This window comes from Athene cunicularia (assembly GCF_003259725.1).
Source record: "Athene cunicularia isolate RWA chromosome 8 unlocalized genomic scaffold, athCun1 chr8_part1, whole genome shotgun sequence".
Classification (NCBI taxonomy): domain Eukaryota; kingdom Metazoa; phylum Chordata; class Aves; order Strigiformes; family Strigidae; genus Athene; species Athene cunicularia.
In genome coordinates, this window is record NW_020799109.1 from 3,301,612 (window position 1) to 3,320,324 (window position 18,713).

The following is an 18,713-nucleotide window of genomic DNA, read 5'->3' on the forward strand; positions in this document are numbered from 1 at the left end:
GAAACAAGAATTATTCAATGGTACTTCCAATACTTATCGATTATGATTAGTAAGACAACTATTTGCTTTGAAATCCACTTCTACACAGAAAATATGAGAAGTGGAATTATGACTGAGAACTTACATGGCCTTTATGTCTTAAACACGATACAAAATATGCAGCAAGGATTTCCAATCCATGGGTGATGAGCTAAGACTCACCCTTCTCTGCAGAGCGAAGCGCTCTGCAGCCAGCTGGGCGCAGCAGGGCAGGCCACAAGATCTTAGCCCATGCTCTCCCCGCTGCCTGACAGTGCTAAACCCAGCCCTGGGTTTTGGTTTCATAAGTTGTGGTTCTGCCTCCGGAGCTTCCAAGCAGACACATTTTCCACATGCAATTAAGTAATGGTGAGTGAGTTGTTGTACATGACGTTTAATTTTCAATAGCTGGGGAAAGTAACACGGGAGCTGCAGGCAAGATCATTAATCTCCTCCAGATCCTCTGTGCTGCCAAGTATAGCAACTCATTTGTCACTGAGCTAATGCTGCTCTTCCATCATTTCTGTGTATGCTGTACCAGACAGAGCCATGCGAGTAAATGTACACATTTATATGCATTCACCCACAGATTATTACATTGTTCACAGGTAAGCTGCGTACGAGCAAAGAATATAAAACAACATCAAGTATGATGTATATGTTGGTGGGAAGACCATGTTATAAACCAGCACGGGGATAAGAGCCCAATGAAAGTCACAGCTGGAATAGATGCATTTATGAAATTCCAACATATTAAATATGAGTTATGGGAAAGAGGCAGCTTCTTCCCAGACCTCCCGCCCAGGGTCATGAGAGTTACACTTCCTGAACTACAGAGTGAATGCACAGAGGGGTCCTTAATTCACATGCAAAGAGGAAAAATGTTCGTGCTTGGAGTAAAAGAAAAGATGCCCACAATTAATTCTTATGCAGATGAAAGATTGTTTTAGCATATTCCCTCCTACAGAAGCCGTTCCAGTGCTCCTTGTCAAAGTCAGGTTCCCCCTCTGTACAAATAAGCTTTAGCTCACTTTTTAAATCCTCTTTTGATGCCCATTCAAAGCTAACCTTCACACACCCACCCAGCCCATGCTCCATGTTACTCCATCCACACCTGCCCGCTCCTCTCACAGCAGCCCCCTCTCCAGCCCCAAGCCTCCGCACCACTGTCACTCCCTTCTGGCAGGCTGGGTAAAGCAAGCTGTGACCTGGCAGAAGCAACATAAAGCACTTTAAGCTGTGGGAGAAAAAGCTCTTATCAGGGTGTTCTCAAGCCCAAGAGGGACAGCTCAAGTCTTCAGCAAAACAGTCATACTGTTACACTAGATTTTTTTTTTTTTCATTATTAAGGAGAACTATTTAACTGTCCTGAGAAGAGTCAAGGAAAAGGTTTATTTCACTTCAAAGAGAACTAAGCAAGTTCAGCATTTTCCAAACATGTAAATATGTAATGAAAATATGTAAATATATAAATATGCAATATAATAGGCTAAAGTGCAAACACATTTTTTGATGAGAACTGTTCTTACCGTATGAAAACTAGCTTGACCTTTGATGGGGCCGTCTTAATGATTGCAGAAGCATTCTGATGACTTCTTCCATACAATATCTGATTGTTGATCTGTTAAAAGGAAATTAATATTTTCATGTAAGTGGAGAAGTATGCATTGTTTTAATTTATACCACTAAGACTTCCAAATTTACTGTGGGATAAAGAGATAAGACTCAAAGAAAATGTGGTCTACAAAATATAGATTGCAGCTCTTAAGGTTCTTCCAGACAGGAGTACCAATGTTGCATGGATAGATATACCTATCTGAACAGTGTTGTAGAGACAGAAATACCAGAGCTGAGGCACCAAGAGCCTCTTTCAGGCACAGCTGTGCTGCAGAAAGACATCAGATGATAAGCACACAGGAGGAGATGAGCACTGCTCACCTTGGCCTTGGACTGCCCAAGGCTGTCGCCCCTTCCCTAAGCAAACTAGCAGAGGAGCATGGGCTGCAGTCTGCAACTCAGCAGCAGCAATAGAAATTCCTCATCAGCTTTCTTATCATTCCTTTTGAAAAGATAAATCCTAATTTGATTTTAGGAATACCCTCTTTCTCATACTGATTCCATGGTGGACCACAGAAATGCAGCCTTAGAGCAGATTTTAAAATATTACATTTTCAACATCTTAGAATCCAGTTTATCAAAGAAAAAATTATGTATTAATAGCAAAACATTCTAAGTTTTATTCTAGACCAGCATAAACCAGGAATCAATGCAGAGCTAATTTACTCTTATTAGTAAGCCACAAATGAGAGAAATCTTTTACTCCTTTTCACGGATAGAATGGATTTTAAGTATTGTTCCAAAATTTTTGGAAGATGACTTGATCTGAGAAGAATCATACAGATATGACAACAGCACAGATTTTGAGACAGACACTCCTATATCTTACCTACAGGCAACTGGCAGTTTAGGAAAACTTGCTGTTAAGATTGTGGTAAGTCCTCAGTTCCACTGAGGGAAACTAAAGAAGCAGCCACAGAGAAAAGGGACAATTCAAGGACATGCCACATCACTTTTGCTGTGATGGATCAAACACCTAAGCACCACAACAGACACAGCAAATGCTGCAGTTTTCAGAGGGAAATAGCTTGGCTATAATACAGTATGCGTTTCAGGGATTTTCTTTCTGTAGAAACTAGAAGTATTTTCCCAGTTGGAGGAAAATAAGACCCTTCCTGTCTCCCACTGCCATGCTCTGTGAGTGGGACTTCAAGGACAACAGCATCTCCGAGATGAATATAGCAGTTACTTCCAAGTCAACCAAAAGCATACTCAGTATCACACCACAAAAATAACCTGCAGTGTAAAAATGGAATATTTAAAGCATTTCATTCATTTCACAGGCAGGGCTTAGGGCTTGTGTTTAACACCTTGCTCCATCTCGGCCTGCCCGCAATGTCCTGAGTTTCTTGGGCTTCAGCTCCCACCTCAGAGGTGTCCTAAGAGGATGCTTGCCTTTCAGCTCAGGCAATGCACAAATTACAATCACAAAGATCATATGCAGAACATAAGGTAGATATGAATGCCATGATAAATTTCAAGAGACTAAAAGCTGAGCTGAGTTTGATGGGAAAAAACCACTACGTCAAGATTAACAAAACCCTTGAGCAGTTTTTGAATTATACCCTGATGATTTTCAGATTTAAAACTAAGCTGAAGCAAACACTCAGCAAGGTGGTGATGCTTTCCTATCCTCCCCTGACAGCAGGGACCAGGACTACCAGCGCTGTCTTCCTTCAACTTTGACAACTTAGATCAGAATAAGCATCAAGATAACAAAGATCTGTAGAAGAACTGTATTTCACCTACACCTGAATACCTGTAAACACAAACACAGAAACTAATTCAAAGCTACATTTAAATACATATTGTATTTTGTCCAAAAAAGAAGGCAAAACTTTAAAGATGAAGAAAAAAAATTGAAATTAATTGTATTTGGAATCATGATGTTAGTTCAGGTTCACGGTTCAGCTCGTCCTGTGTCTTGCCATCTAAGCAAGCATCAGAGGCTTCCAAGCGTGCAGAATAATCTGCTATTTAACTCTGTCAAAATTCTCACTCCAAGCATCTTGATTAGATTAATGCTTCTCTCTGGAGCTGGAGTGTTCATACACCCTTCCAAAGTGAGCAGCCAGTTTAGTTTCAATACTGATTTTTTTTCTCCCACTCTTAATTTACAACATAATATTTACATTCACATTTGATATACCAATGCTGTTTAAAACAATAATGATAATGGAGCCCAGGAACAATTTACCAGTGGTTATAGAAGGACTTTTTGTTACTGCAAATGTTTGTATTGGATTTCGGTTTTGTGTTCTTAGAAGATTTTTTCATTCAAACAAGAAATAACTGGCCAAGTCTTACAGCCTGGTGTCATACAGGCTATTTGGTCATGTTGGCAACTTCACAATACTCCCATCTCATTTTCAATGGGTCAAAACAACATGCAAGTTCATCAGTTAAATAAGGACAATGCAAGGCCAAGAGTAAAACTCCTAACACTTGATTATTCATTAAAAATCGAAGCACAAATCATTTACCTCCAAGCTGCTGTACAAAGAGAGAAGGAAGAAAGGTCTGTGAGAGTCTGAGCTGGCCTGAAATGATCAGCAGCGAGGAAACAGCATCACGCCAACACTCGTAAGGGTTTAATATGATGCTGTCTGCGACTGCCATGGTTGCAAAGACAGGGCAAGAAGCAACGTCCTAGGCCATGCTTTGTTAAGCAAAGATAAATTTAAAAATCCAGTGGCAAAAATGAGTGCTCAGTTGCATTCTTGCTTCGAGGTGGAATTGAAACTTTCAGTGAGTTTGTTGACTTTATTTCTCTAAGTTCAGAAACAAATTATTCACTGGGAATACTGTATGCTTTACAAATTGTTTGGATTTAGTTAAATTACCATCAATTTTTCTAAACAGCAGATTTAGATTAAAATTTATAGTCCTTACTCTGGCTAAATTAATCCTATTCACTAGATGTATCAGTCCAAAATTTAATTAGCACTGAGCTAGGTCTGTAAGTTATAATTATTTAATTACATCAAAATGAAAGGATAATCAAAGTAATATATCTCCACAAGGTTTTGGACTGTCCCACATAGTTATTACAGCCAGTATTAATTTTTCTAATTTTTTTTAAAAAAAGGTCACTTTCTTTTGCAAAGTAAATTAATGTTCCGTTAGCTATGGATAGCACAATGATGAGCAAAGCACAAAAGCCTACTTAAACAAAAAAGAGAACATCTAGTTTTTCATAAGCAACATCATTTTAAATCTTTCAAATTAAATAAAGTAACACATCAGATTAACTAAATAGTACTCTGGGATTCAAAATCTATAAATCTGTGCTTTACTTTTTTCATCAGAGATTAGAAAAGAAAAACAAAACTTTGACTAAGCAAAAGAAATAAACTGATCTAAATCAACCTCAACTCTTTGTTACATGTCTCTTTACATAACTTCTTGGAAAGACAGCAGAGAACAGAGAACGATAAAAACATGCTACAGGTACGAGGTCAGGTCAGCACACTTAAGTTCAAGCCTTAATATAACTCCTACGCTGCTTTGTGGCAGATTTTATCACATATCCCAAATGTACTGTTGCCTTCACCTACAAAACTTTTGATTTACAGTTTCATACACTAAAGTAGCAGAAAGTTCAAACTCAACTGAAATCTGAACTCTAAGAGAAAAAAAATTAAAGGCTTGTTTGCTTCTTAAACTTTAATTTGGAGAAGAGAAACATTAGAAATGGATATTTTAAAGAGAGCAGTGTTTTCACTACGTGGCAGTAACGGAAATCCATAAAATTAGTATCATCTGATTTTTATGAAAATCAAGTTAAATGATACTCCAAAGCTAGTAAAAGAACTGGCATAGCTTTCTGTAATAATTATTTCTTTGTACCAATGTATTACATTCCTTCTAACCACAGGAATTGTAGCATTTTGAGATACAACCAGACTGAAACAATAGGAAAAGTTTCAAAAACTTTTTGATCAGTCAAATTCTATAGACTGAAACCCCATAAAATCCACCAAACTCCACATAATAAAGCATTAGGCAAACACTGGAAAGAAAAAAATAATTAATTAGAATGTGAATCCTTCTTTCCTCACCAAATATCTTGCCCGGCACATGTTCAAACATGTGCATCATCTAAAGTGATCAACAGACCATAAATTCCATGAAGAGAGAAAATCTCCTGCCCTGCGCTGGAGTTCAGCTTTGCTGCTGGCTTGGCAGGCAGCTGCCCCCTGTGGTTCCCTGCCTGGAGAGTGTGGAAAGAGAGACGGGACGAGAGGAAAGCACAGATTGCCTGCGCCCTCGTGCACAACCAGCCTTCCCATTACAGCCTGACCTTATTAGCAGCTTTAAAAATCACCACCCAACACTAACCTTAATGGGTAACCTGTATCCAAAGTACACGAAAAAAAAATTTGTATCCTCCTGTGAAAAGACCAAAAGGACGCTACCGCTCGAGGTTACCTTCAGTAAATGAATCTGAGAAGAACAGAAGCTATAACTATTGTGTTTGAAAAGGAATAAAAAAAATATAAAAGCACCGCTAGAGTTAATCGTTCAAGATGACTCTTGAAAACCTCACTGTGTCTGTTCAACTTACTGTCTGTCTTGAGGGACAGTGCCACTTGACTAATCCAAAGTAACTGTCTTGACACAGGAAAAAACCCAACAAGCCCACAACAAATAAACTGAGAATAAAATGTCAATCCCCCACATTCTAAAACAGAAGTGGTATTATGAATTTGGCTTGGTAGTTCACTCACTTAAGCAAAATACTGCTGTATTTATTACATTATTACAGCATAACTTACATTTATCTGAGAATCTTAAAATAAAATAGCAATAAAAATACATTTAGCAGAATAGCAGAAAAGCCCTCTGGCTCTGAGCTATGACAAAAACAGCATAAAAAAGGAAAAAAATGTAATTGCCTCTCACTCAACAGTCCAGAATGGACTAACTTGTACAGCAATTGTTGACCATGAAGACTAGCTTTCACTCTTTCAAGAAGCCCTGTGGCCTCCTAGAGCAAAACATCCAAACACAGTTTCCTTCTACCTCCTGCCTCTTTTTCAGCAAGATAAGCAGGGTCAGGAAGATGGCAGAAAATCCCAACATCAGTAATTTCGCATAACAGGGCTCTGCACAGCTTGGTTTATTAACAGAATGCAGTTCACTCTCTTATGGAGAGATGATAATAATAACAGGGTGGATTATTCAGTGTGAATAAAACCTCCCCACAGGACAGACACATGCTGAGTTCACGAGCAGCAGGGCTTAACAGCACAGGTACAGCACCACGTGAACGCGCTGCGGGCCATGCTGGGCACAATCAGTCGCAGGACTAAGCCCAAACTAATAAGATACGAAGCAGTGCAGACACCTGCACTAAAACAGCAAGAGTGCAAGGCAGGAACGCCACAGATGGTTTCTTTGCTTGGAAAAAGAACTGAAAAGCAGAACTCGTGTCATGTAAAAAATACATTCTTTTGCAGAGGGACAAAATTCTGATCCAAAGTAATTTTCATCCACGTATGAAAGTAAGATGAAAGGACCTTCTCCCTCAAGAAACTGTTTTCTCCAGTAACATAACCATCCAAAATACATCACAGAAGATGTATTAAAAAAATAATGATTACACTAAAAAACTGTATGTGACCCGCATTTCACCCAATGTGTAGGCTGGTTTGTCTTTGAAAACGAGACAGGATCGTGCTCCCAAAAGACTACTGCTGTTTGCAGAAGCTAAAAGTGAGATGATATTTCATCAAATCAGTGACAAAAGATTTTATGAATAAGGAGCCGAGGCAGTCTTGCAGCATCCCACATCCTCCAATTGAATCCAATCAAACTCCAACTCAAAAGAAAAATGAAAAGGTAATATCTATTTATCTATCTACTATCTATGTCTCCATTCCATTAACCTTACTTCCATCAACAGCCACGGGGAATAATCTGCACACACTGCAGTAGTATCCACTGTTTTAATGGAGCAACACTAACCGACAGGATTCACTGGGACACCCCAGGACAGTGCAGAAATGCTGGAGGAGTCCTAAGATGTGAATCCCTTCTCTTGCCCATATGCTCTAGTATTCAAAACTGATGTGTAATCAAAGATGTAGATGAAAATATACTTGAAACATGCAGTTAAGATGAGGGTTGAGGGTGGTTTATTTGCTGATGAAGATGAGAATACCAGGGAAAATTACCTTAAATGCTTATGAATGGAAGTGGCTGCAAATTCCAACACCTTTTCTTCTACGAATAGCTAAATATTTGACCAGTGGGAATGGCCAGCAGCTCAGTCTGCAGGCAGACCAATTTAATACCTACATTCAAGGCCAGGCTGGGGCTTTGAGCAACCTGATCTAGTGGAAGGCGTCCCTGCGTGGAGCAGGGGAGTTGGAACTAGATGATCTTGAAGGTCCCTTCCCACCCAAACCAGTCTGTGATTCTATGCAGTGAAGCGCTACCCAAAGGAAGAGGAGTTAAGTTGCTTCATCAGTAAACACTGTCCATCCGGGTCTCTGAATGAGGGAAGGATACCATGGGAGAGAGAAAACACTTCTGTGACCAACAACCATACTCCCAGTCTTTAATTTTATGTCTTTAATGGGAGAAAACCAAACAATCTGGGTTCTGTCATATCTCACTTCTGAACGCTTGAGTTTGCCCATAATGCTCTTTTAAACACTTTTTGTTGTAAAAACCACTACAAGTAAAGCCAGTAGACCACCTTGACCTCTGCATCACTGGCACGGAAGTAGCATGAAACTGTATTGGAAATATTTCAAAGTCATCTGGATACAGTCCAGGGCAACTGGCTTGAGATGGCCCTGCTTGAGCAAGGCGGGTTGGTGACCAGATGACCTGTGAAGGTCCCTTCCCAGCCCAAGCATTCTGTGATATTTCTGCCTCGGTGACCCAAATATTTGTTGGGTATGAGGATTCCTAATGGTTGCTGAAACAGTTATTGAACCTAATGGTTACCGAAAAAAACCTACCAGTGTAAATGCCCATTAGTTCCATTTCAGTGCTATTCACATAACACTGAAATGCTTTTAAAAGACAAAAAAACAGAGCTGTGAATAACTGACCACTGGTGTGAACATGAGACGTTTGTACATGACTAATGCACAACCCATTCCTTTGTAATACAGGATGTTTTGACACTGGATACGTAGTCACTGGGGACCAGAATGAGATCACCACATCCTTTCATATAAGTAATCGCACTTCTGCCCACTGGTGACACACCTTTAATTTGATTGCAAAGGTAAACAAGAGAAGTAGTTACTAAAGTCTCTTTGAACTTGAGTTTATTTGAAGTTTGGCATTTTTGAGATGGTGAACATCACTTTCCTTCCACTGGAAAAAAAAAATTATTTTACCTCCAACTTGACAGCAAGAAGAATTAGGGCAACACCACCACTTTGGAAAATGTTACTTATGACAAAGCTCAAGCATGCAAATCCCAAGCCTTGAGATATATGTGATTAATCACAGATGGTGCATCTTTCAAGTACTGCTAGCAACACTTAACATTAGATCAAACAAACACTGCAAGGAATAACTTGTGAGATATGAGAAAATTTCAGTGGATCCTTTTTTGTGGGAAAGTATTGATATAAAAGGCTCTATCTTTCCTCTGCCAGGAACTACCTGGTCTATATGTACAGAGGAAAATGGTACCATGAATGCTTTCAAATCCAAAATCTGACAATTTAAAATTTTTTAACCATTAGAATTTGGTGCCAAGGACGGAAATAACATAAATTGAAGGAGAAAGTAATTTTCCTACCTACACCGGTATGGTATAGACCTTCATACCATTTCTCACACTTAAAAAGAAAATAATAAACTTCAGATGGTGTTATTATTATAGCAAAATAGTCTTTCTTGTATTATGTGTATTGAAAACCCATAATTACAGAACTGTTAGACAATGACAAACGCCTAGACAATTCTGAGTACTCCCAAGGCATCCCCAGGCAAACTGCTCCTTCTCAAGTCAAGAAACATGAGAAAATAGGTGGTTCTCTGATGGCACAGAGAGTTGCTGAAAGATGAGAAAAATCACCACCCGTGGAGAGCAGTAGGTCAGCATGTACTTGCTCGTCAGGAAAGCTTCTCTCTACAGGAAAGATCCCCAGGGATGGCTGATTTTTTTAAACTGCTGAAGCAATCATGATGTGGGGAACCACTGCAGGTACTGCAGCAAAGTGTCATTGTGCAACAGCCAAAAATCAGATGAAGTGCAGGAAATCTGCATTTTCAATCTGAAGGTGAAGCAAGGAGATAGGAGAAAAAGTGAAGACAAAATACTCTACTTGCTAACGAGCTCTCTTGCCTTGTGGGTGAACTCGTGCCAGACACGACTAAAGAAAATAAGTATTTTAAGTTACAACAGATCAAAACAGATTACAGCATGAAATTTATTTTCAGGATGGGGAATATCCCTGTCATCTGTAAAAACACATATGGTAACTTTGAGGGGGTTTTGTTTTTTTTTTTAATGTAAGGTGTGAATTTCCCTATGAAACCACATATGCACTACAGGGATAGATTTACTGTCCCCTTCCTGCCTTTCAACAGTCCCTCCCTAGGCATAGCTTTTGAACATGCTGAGAGCACAGCCTTCACTGACAAGACATTAGTTTTCACAGGCCAATGATTTTTGTTTCACTGAAAACACATTTACCTGCCAAAGGCCAAGTTCTCAGTTGGCATAAATCAGTGCAGCTCCTTGCCTCAGCCACCTAATTCTATTTGCAGACTTTATTTAAGGTTCAAATGATAGTTTCACATATGCCTCTCCCTCTCTCCATATGAACCCTGCTTGGTAGTTAAAGGAAACACTTACCTCTAGAAGTTCATCGCCAATATGCATCCTTCCATCTCGTCCTGCAGGTCCATCTGGATTGATACCAACTACAAAGATGCTCATACGAGAGCGGTCCTTGTTGCCAGCAAGACTCAGTCCGAGCCCATTTTTGTCTTTCTCAAGCTCAATAATGTGCAACTCCCCTGGTAGATCTGCATATCTTTGCCTGATTTTTTCTAGAAAGATCAAGAAACACGCAATGAGTTATAACATAAAATAACGTGCATGAAGATGTTCAAGAACTTATAGAAACACGCCAGAAACTGATGGCTTCTCAGCACCTACTCTTTGTTAACAGGGATCTTCCCAGCACAGACTCTAAAATGCCATTTGCTGTGCCTGTATCACTCACACACCAAAATGCAGCATCCAGTGCAGATGCTAATTACATCAAAACTGCATTACTTTAATTATTTGTACAACAGGCTGGTTCTAGACCAAAAATTTTTTGAAAGGAGGGTAAACAAGGGAATTCCAGAGGCACCTCAATCTTACCTTACAAAACCTATCAATTTCAGGAAACTCTCATAAAGTTAGAGCTGGTTAATTAACCACTGTGGGAAACTGAAATGCTTACATTGCGAATTACTGCAAACTCACATCTCAAGGTAGAATCTTTTACTTTTGCTCCTTTCTGGTGACTCAGGAATATGCTTACCATGCTCTGCTTAACATTACGTGCTACTGTGCAGGTGATTATTCAAAGCAGATGTCAGTGACAATGTATATGAATGAACACATTTTTAAATGCAGCCTCACTTGATATTAAGGTAGTTATTTGTCTTTCATCTACATTCCAACCATTTCTGTGACAGAGCGCGATACACTTACAAAGTTATTGGGAGCACACTGTGTGTCTGTGGGTGCTGACAGTTTAATCTGAATGTCTTTTCACTGGCATACAAACATCTATAACTATTGCTTGCGAGGGTCAATCACAGCAAGGGTGATTTTTCTTCCTGTCTGTCCTCTGCAGATTTTAAAGTCAGCTTTGTAACACCACCTGCATCCAATGTGTTGGCTGGGCCACACATTAAAGAAAAACAAGTCAAAATATTTTGCTGTGGCTGGCTGTCACCTTTAGCACAGAGTCCAAGGTGAAAGAAACCACTGCATTATGCATTAAGAAGTGAAATAAGAGATATTGTATGTTCAGCTATATCCCTGAGTCAGCAGCAGTAGCTAGATCAATATTTGCTATTACCATTCTACTGGGAAAGTATACTTTAATACCATGATTTAACCACTGTAGTGAATGTTCCCATGACAACAAGGGAGGGGGAAAGGAGCTGGGGAAGGGGGGAGGGAAGCAACTAAAAGTGAATAAAAACTGCTGAGAAGATAGTGAAGTAGAGGTGTTCCTTCCACAGCCCCTGTGCAGGCTGCCAGGGTGGTTTTGGGTCCACCCCAGCAGCTGTCCTCTCCAAGGACCCTTCTTCAGCGATTCTACCAGCTGCAGCAGCCCCTCGTGCCGCGGCACAGACGGCTGGGACAGGGGGAGCAGGCTCCTGTCTCCAACCCCAGATGCACCCCAGAGCACTTCCTACACTTAGAGTAACATGGACAAGAACCAGCTCTCCCATCGCTGCATTTACAGGCTCAAATTTTCCTGCCATGCTCAAAATCCCCAGCGCCCTGGAGCCTAAGCCTAAAATCCTAGGGATGTATATTAAGGGTGAGATGTTATCCCTGGAAAGCTGTAAAACCCTACAGAGGTCTGCACAAAATCAGAATATCAGGAAAAATTAGAAACCTCACTTCTTACTATCAATTATATGTCAAAAATTCATCTAAACTGCATTAAATTGTAATCCAGGTAGCTCCACAGTTTTTTAATATATTTCTTAACTAATGCGGTCAAAACGTAAATAGAGATGTGATTTGCTACTTGGATTTGGAAAGTGGCTTTTTTCTGCTTAGTATGCAGGATATCTCCTGCCGAAAAACAGCAGGTGAAGAAAGGTCTTGAAAATGGGGCTTCTGAAAGCACAGCAGATCCGCAGCCGCACGTGTTTCATTCACACCGCTGAGGTTTAACATTCTTTTCTCATTAAGCAAAGTCCAGACCCGAAGAGCACCAAGACATTTTCTGCCCACCACAATTAGACGAACAACTCATTACAGCGCTGCAAGTAGCTGTAGCGTATCCCAGCTGTAAGAATATTAAGAACAGGTCATCAGCAGAAAAGGGATTTCTTAGTGGTTGCACTTTTGTTGATAAAGCAAAGAATCGGTGCTCTGGAGGGATGCTCTTGACTGATCATTGCTCTGCCACAGCTCCTTCTGTTGCTCGTTTTGCACAGACAACACATCTCATTTTCATTTGCTAGGAGGAAAGAACCCGGCTAAAGCATTCTTTCAGCAACTCGCAGTCAGGAGGCACAGAAAAGAGGTGAAGGAGCAAAGAGAACACACACCCTTAAACACTGCACGGATGAAGCTGCAAATCTCCAGAGACTGCTTCAAAACTCATTTCTTGCTTGTCAGTAAAACTCCTTGAAATTCCTCAACATGAGCCTGATGCAGGAGCAGCTCTGTGACACAGCACATGGACACACTGCTCCAGCCTCTACCTGCACACAACTGTCTCCTGGTATTACCAGTATCAGTTGCTACCAGTATATATTCTGATACTACCAGTATCAGATACTACCAGTATATATTCTGATACTACCGGTAGTACGTCTGTAGACTCCATGGTGTTTCCTCTTGCTGGAGCAGCCCAAAATGAGTTTTCTCACATGGGAAAAATGTTAGCTGCTCAGAAGTACGTGAATATTCCTGTTCCGTGTTGGGCTGAAACTAAAAGTAAGTTTTAATCCTCCAAAAATTAGTAGTTAGGGCAATTGCCTGGGATGAGACAGAGCCACACTGAGCTTTCTGGTCTGCCTGCACTGGGTCAGGACTGGAAACCCTGGTGAGTCGATGTCCAGCTTGGCACTCCAGCTGCACCAGTAATCCACCACTGTGGGAACAATTCTTTGGGTAAAGAAAAATTTATCTGGGAAAAAAAAAAAAAAGAGACCAACTCCACGGGTCGTCAAGTTGCTCTATTTGTTAAGAGTTTTGTTCTGTTTTCTTTTAAAAGGGTTTTCCCCACTGCATGTTTGTGTTTGAAAAAAAATCTGTATTTACAACAAAAGGAAACTTCTGTGTGGACTAAGTCCTTCACTAAATTATCACATTCATTTACGAAGCAACTATCTGAAATGGCTGAGGTGACTGGAGTGGTAAAATAGTGGGAGACAACAGAGGAAACAACAAGGATGCTACGTGCTGAGTGCTGTTTCCAGCCCGGCAGGAGGGCACCGTCAGCGAGTGCTGCTGGAGAAGACACAAGCACGTGTGTACATGTTCGTGCGTGTAGGGACGAGCAGAGACACCCCTGCTTCTAAAGTCAAGCCTCCCTTAGCAGGGCGTGCTGTCTCCTCCCTGAACAACAGAAGGTTCTGGCTCTCGCAAGCCCCACCTCCTGCAATTAAACACTTCCAAGGGCTGTCCTCACCAGCCAGCCTTGCAGTGTAAATGATAACGCGCTATTCCCAGCGGTGTCCTTGCGTTACTCATCCAATCTGCATACAAATATCCTTTGGGCATCCAGCTGACTTCCTATAACATCGTAATCGTATTCTCAGTTTGCTTCTTAATAAGAATCTCATAAGATTATTTTAAACAAGTATTTACTGCTTAAACAAACGTGCATCTACGGCATCGTCTTTTTAATGCCTTTTTCAGCTGTTTTTTCTCCCCTCCAGCTGGTATCACTTTTCAGTTCTCTGCCTAGCATTGGGGAGCCAGTTAGCATCTGCTTTTGCAAAGAATTCCATTATCTGCCTTCATTACCAGATACTTTACACAAGGCAATTGTAATTCTGTTGTTGCTGCATTACACATGGGACACAGTGTTTCTTGTTTTGGCACTACATGGAGTTGTTTCCACATTCGGTGACAATATGCCTATCACAACTTCTACAAAGATATCTCACCAATGATATTTAACTAGCTAAGGTTGCGTCCAGTTTCTTTTAAAAATACTAGAGAGATGTAACATGAACTAAAAGCACAAGAACACGCTTTAGTGATCTCTCCTGCAATAATATTTCCCAGTTATATTAGCAGACAATTACATTTCAAAGAGAAACACTGGAAATGGAAGACAACTGCTTTCAAACAATATACTATTATGCTGCTGCATATGTTTCCCTGCCTCAGCCGCTATTCCTATTATATTAAACAGAAAGATAAAAGAAATAAATGGGGACAATATGGTCAGGATATTGGAGTTTGTATGACCTAGTATTGCAACAAATACACAATTTATCTGCACGGAAAAAACAGACACCACTTCTCAGGAAGGCAAAAGGCTCTTTAAATTACAAAGACATATAAAGCACTTGCAAAGGGCTGAAGGAGCCTGTTTCCCAAACCTGCTGAAATCTCCAGTTAAATGAGCTGAAAGGGAAGAGGTGTTTCTTTTGAAAATGGTGTCTCTGCGTGATGCAAATTAGAGTCCATCTAGAAAGGTAAAGAGGAAAGAAAAAGCGCTGTATGACTCAGGTAGGTGATTGGGTTTAGTACCAAATGCTCAATATTAAACTGTCAAGGCAAAATACAGAGAAAAGAAAAGGGTAAAAATACCACAAAAAGAAATGACAGATGATATTTGTATATAGAAGGTGATACTGAGGATTTTACATCCCTCTTGCATTACCTCAGATAACTATTAGCAACATATGCTGGCTTTTGGAGACTTTACAATGGTCTCATTTATCAGCCTGTGTTCATTTTAATGGTTTTAGCTACCATTTTTATCACACAGCACATAACATGGTTACAGTCCTAGCCTTTTCTGAGATTACTCTGCTCAGACAGCAGTGCTGCAGCATCACAACTGTTTTTCATTTAGTAATGATAGATATCAGAATGCAGCCAGCATCCACTACACAGAGCAACCTTGCATATCAAACAACTAATTCCCTTCTTGATTTCACTATAAACATTAAAAAAAAAATAATGTAGGAAGTCCCTTGAAAGCTAACCCTAGAGCTGTGAGGGCAGCACATCTAATTTACTGATTACAATTTACAAGAACCTAAATAAGCATATTGAAGAGACCATAATTGAACAAATGGGGTTTAGAATTCTCCCACTACTAATAATATAATAAGCTTATTGTTTTAATCTTCCCACTAGCCCTCTGTTCAGCTCCAAGGAGGCAGACAGTTCTCCAAACCTTATCTCAAAAGTGACGCACCTGTCTGTTTTTCTAAGCTTTACACTGAAAAATAGGACAGAATTTCTGTAATACTTTCTTAAACTCCATAAAACCATTCCAGTTCTCTCAGTGATCAGCATCCACGAGAAAAATATGGCAGTCGTATTCAAAACTGGCAAATCTAAAACCATGAGCCAAAAGCTGGGTTATGCCAGTGTCCCTCCTTCGGGTGGTGAGAGGACAGAGTCTGCTGGGGCTCACACCCTTGTAAATGCTGTTGCCTCCAAACTTGTGGGCAGGGAGCATCCCTGCAGTGATCCAGAAACTCAGCATCCCCTACAATCTCCTTTTGACAGCCAACACCATCCCTTTGGCAACACTTTGCTTCATATACCCCATTTGGAAGTCAGTCATCAAAACTGAAGTGATGATTTTCAGAGAAAAATAAACCCTGGCATTTCTATTATTCTTTGGCACACTTCAGTTAATGCTCCCACCCCAAGCCCAAGTCTGTCATATACAAGGAAGAAAAAAAAAAAAAAAAAGAAGGAATACTGTGAGCCAAAATATTAGAATGTAACTTTTAAGTACATGAGGGAGAAAATATGCACAAGGTGCCACACAGACAAAGCCTTCTCTACATGAACAGCTGAAGTGTGGGCTTTCATACTGTCACAAATACAACTCACCCAAGCTCAAGTGAAAAACAAGTGTGCATTAAACACTCCTGAGACAATATTCTTACCCTGACTTGAAGACTACCCCTTCTCCTTTTTTTTTTTTTTTTTTTTTTTTTTTTTTTTTTTTTTTTTTTTTTTTTTTTTCTTTCCCCATGAAGGATTTGGGCTATTGTTTGGGATCTCCGAGTTTGTTCTCTTCTAACTGCTCCCTTCAGCTCAGGTTCCCATTCCATTTTGCTCCTCTCATGTCACGCAAATGCTTGCAGTAGCTTCTCAGCTCACACAAGAAAACTTTCCTTCTCCTCCAATGCTTGGCCTTAAACCCCACTTGTCCCTCACATCACTCCTCCTACAGCAGAATTTCTGCTAGTGATTTTTAACTAATCCAGGAAGAGGAGTATAATGAGAGTCTCCACAATCCACTTCAAGTACCATTTCATTTTGTTCCTGTGAGCAGGTGACATTTAGAAACAGTTATCATTAATGTTTTCTTCCTATAATCAAGGAATCATCCCGCCTGAAGACAACAGCAGAGAGAAAAGTGACATTAGCCCTGTCTGAGAACGAAGGTAACTGCCATCCGTAACATCAGGGATCATCTCCAATGCTTGCACCATCTCATGTCAACATATTGAACAAATGGAGTTCTTGCCAACAATTTTTCCTTATTTCAGGCTCAAAGCTTCATTATAAAGCTGCAGTTTCTTTATACATTTACATTCTCCGAGGAAGAGATATTGTGGTTTTTGTTTTTAATTAGATGACAAGAACATGATGAGTCTATTCATATCAATGTTTATCTGAGATCTTTAACAATTTTAAAAGTAGATTTAGTTAAAGTGTGGTAAGTAGAGCATCCCGATGCTAATAATTGCTGATTAGAAGGGAATTTGCCCTCCCCTGCACACCATACTTCCATTCATTTGCCTTTCAAATGACACATTAGCCCTCATCAAAGCGCTTGGGTTTCCTCAGAAGTGACCTCCTCTGGGTGCTGTGATCTCGCAATCAGTCGCTCTGGTGGAGCACTGATGCTGAGCTCAGAGTAGTCTTACAGGCTTTGGAGGAAAGAACTGGCAAAAGCTGCCCACGTGCTTCTTGCCTGCTACCCCAGGACTGATAAACTGGTTGTTTCCTCTAGATACAGGCTAGATGTTGGAGCATCATACCCCCACTAGTTGATTAAATACAAATAGCAACAGAAACATTTTCCTTTTGATAAAATCCTCTACAAGAATAGGAATATTTAGGTGCAAAAATATATCACAGCACGGTTGATGTTTGGGCCCATAAAAGGCCCAACTGAAGGCATTTTGAACTAATTACATCCTTAAAATGTGGGGTGGGGACCTCAAGACAGCTGCTGGAGACCCCATTTTTAAGCCGTTGAAAAGATAACTGAGACAAATCCCACGGAAAATACTGTATAATATTGCAGTATATTGTATTGTACCATGCAGTTTAAGTCATCTAAGGCCAAAATACTGCAGTCTTCAGAGCTTCCCAGCCCACTCAGTGGTGACGGCACGGAGCAGCCCGGAGATAAGGCTCAGTTATCACAGCTGCCAGGCTCACTCACGCTGCACCTCCCAAGAGGAAAACAGTCTTGCTGCCGCTCTGCTGAGGCTTGCCTAACATAGTTCTCTGGGAAGCTCGGGTATGTTAACAGTATACGAACACCAGAAAATACCGATTTCCATCTGCAGTCTCCAGGAAATTTGAAATATCTCTAAACGCACATGGCTTGCACTTGTAGCCTGCTGCATGGCGGCTATGACCCAGCGTCGACGTGCCCACCGAGTGTCAGTGATCTGTCAGGATGCACAATACACACGCACACAAAATCAGATTCCCAGATGCTGTGACAGACGACCGTTTAACGACCCATTTTTACAATGCAGTTTTTTGGGGAAAAAAAATAAAAATCTCACAACTGGGACAGCAATTTCTTTTCTAAGCTAGTTGTTCTGGTAGGAGCAGGTTTTGTGGCTTGCTCCTGACTGCTCTGCTAGGGTCTATAATCTGTTCCCTACATTTGTATCTGAAAGTTGCTTGTTCATTTGATTGAAGAGCAAGGGTGTCTGAGACCTAACAAAGAATATTGGGGAACTCTAATCCATTGCTTTTCTGCTTGGTCTCAACATGAACAAATGAATATTGTGAACATTTAAATTCTTCCTCCCTTGACAGTAATACAGTGTAACTTGATCTGACAGTGTTTCATCTTTAAATAATGATGTTCCCACAAAGCGACTGGCACAGTCATTATCTTGAAATCTTTCTGTACTGAGTCTAATTAAAGAGAATGGCATCAGACTATTGTCAGAAA

General features: G+C 40.4%; 1 protein-coding gene across 2 annotated transcripts in view; it reads right to left on the bottom strand.

The window, feature by feature from the left end:
• Nucleotides 1–18,713, bottom strand: part of PATJ (PATJ, crumbs cell polarity complex component) — a 148,003-nt gene that overhangs the window by 51,777 nt on the left and 77,513 nt on the right. For both annotated transcript variants that reach the window (XM_026853925.1, XM_026853924.1), the window contains exons 25-26: nt 10,469–10,665; nt 1,548–1,639 (exon numbers count right to left, since the gene is read on the bottom strand). In XM_026853925.1, coding sequence (XP_026709726.1) covers nt 1,548–1,639; nt 10,469–10,665 — 289 coding nt within the window. The remainder of the gene's footprint in view (nt 1–1,547; nt 1,640–10,468; nt 10,666–18,713) is intronic.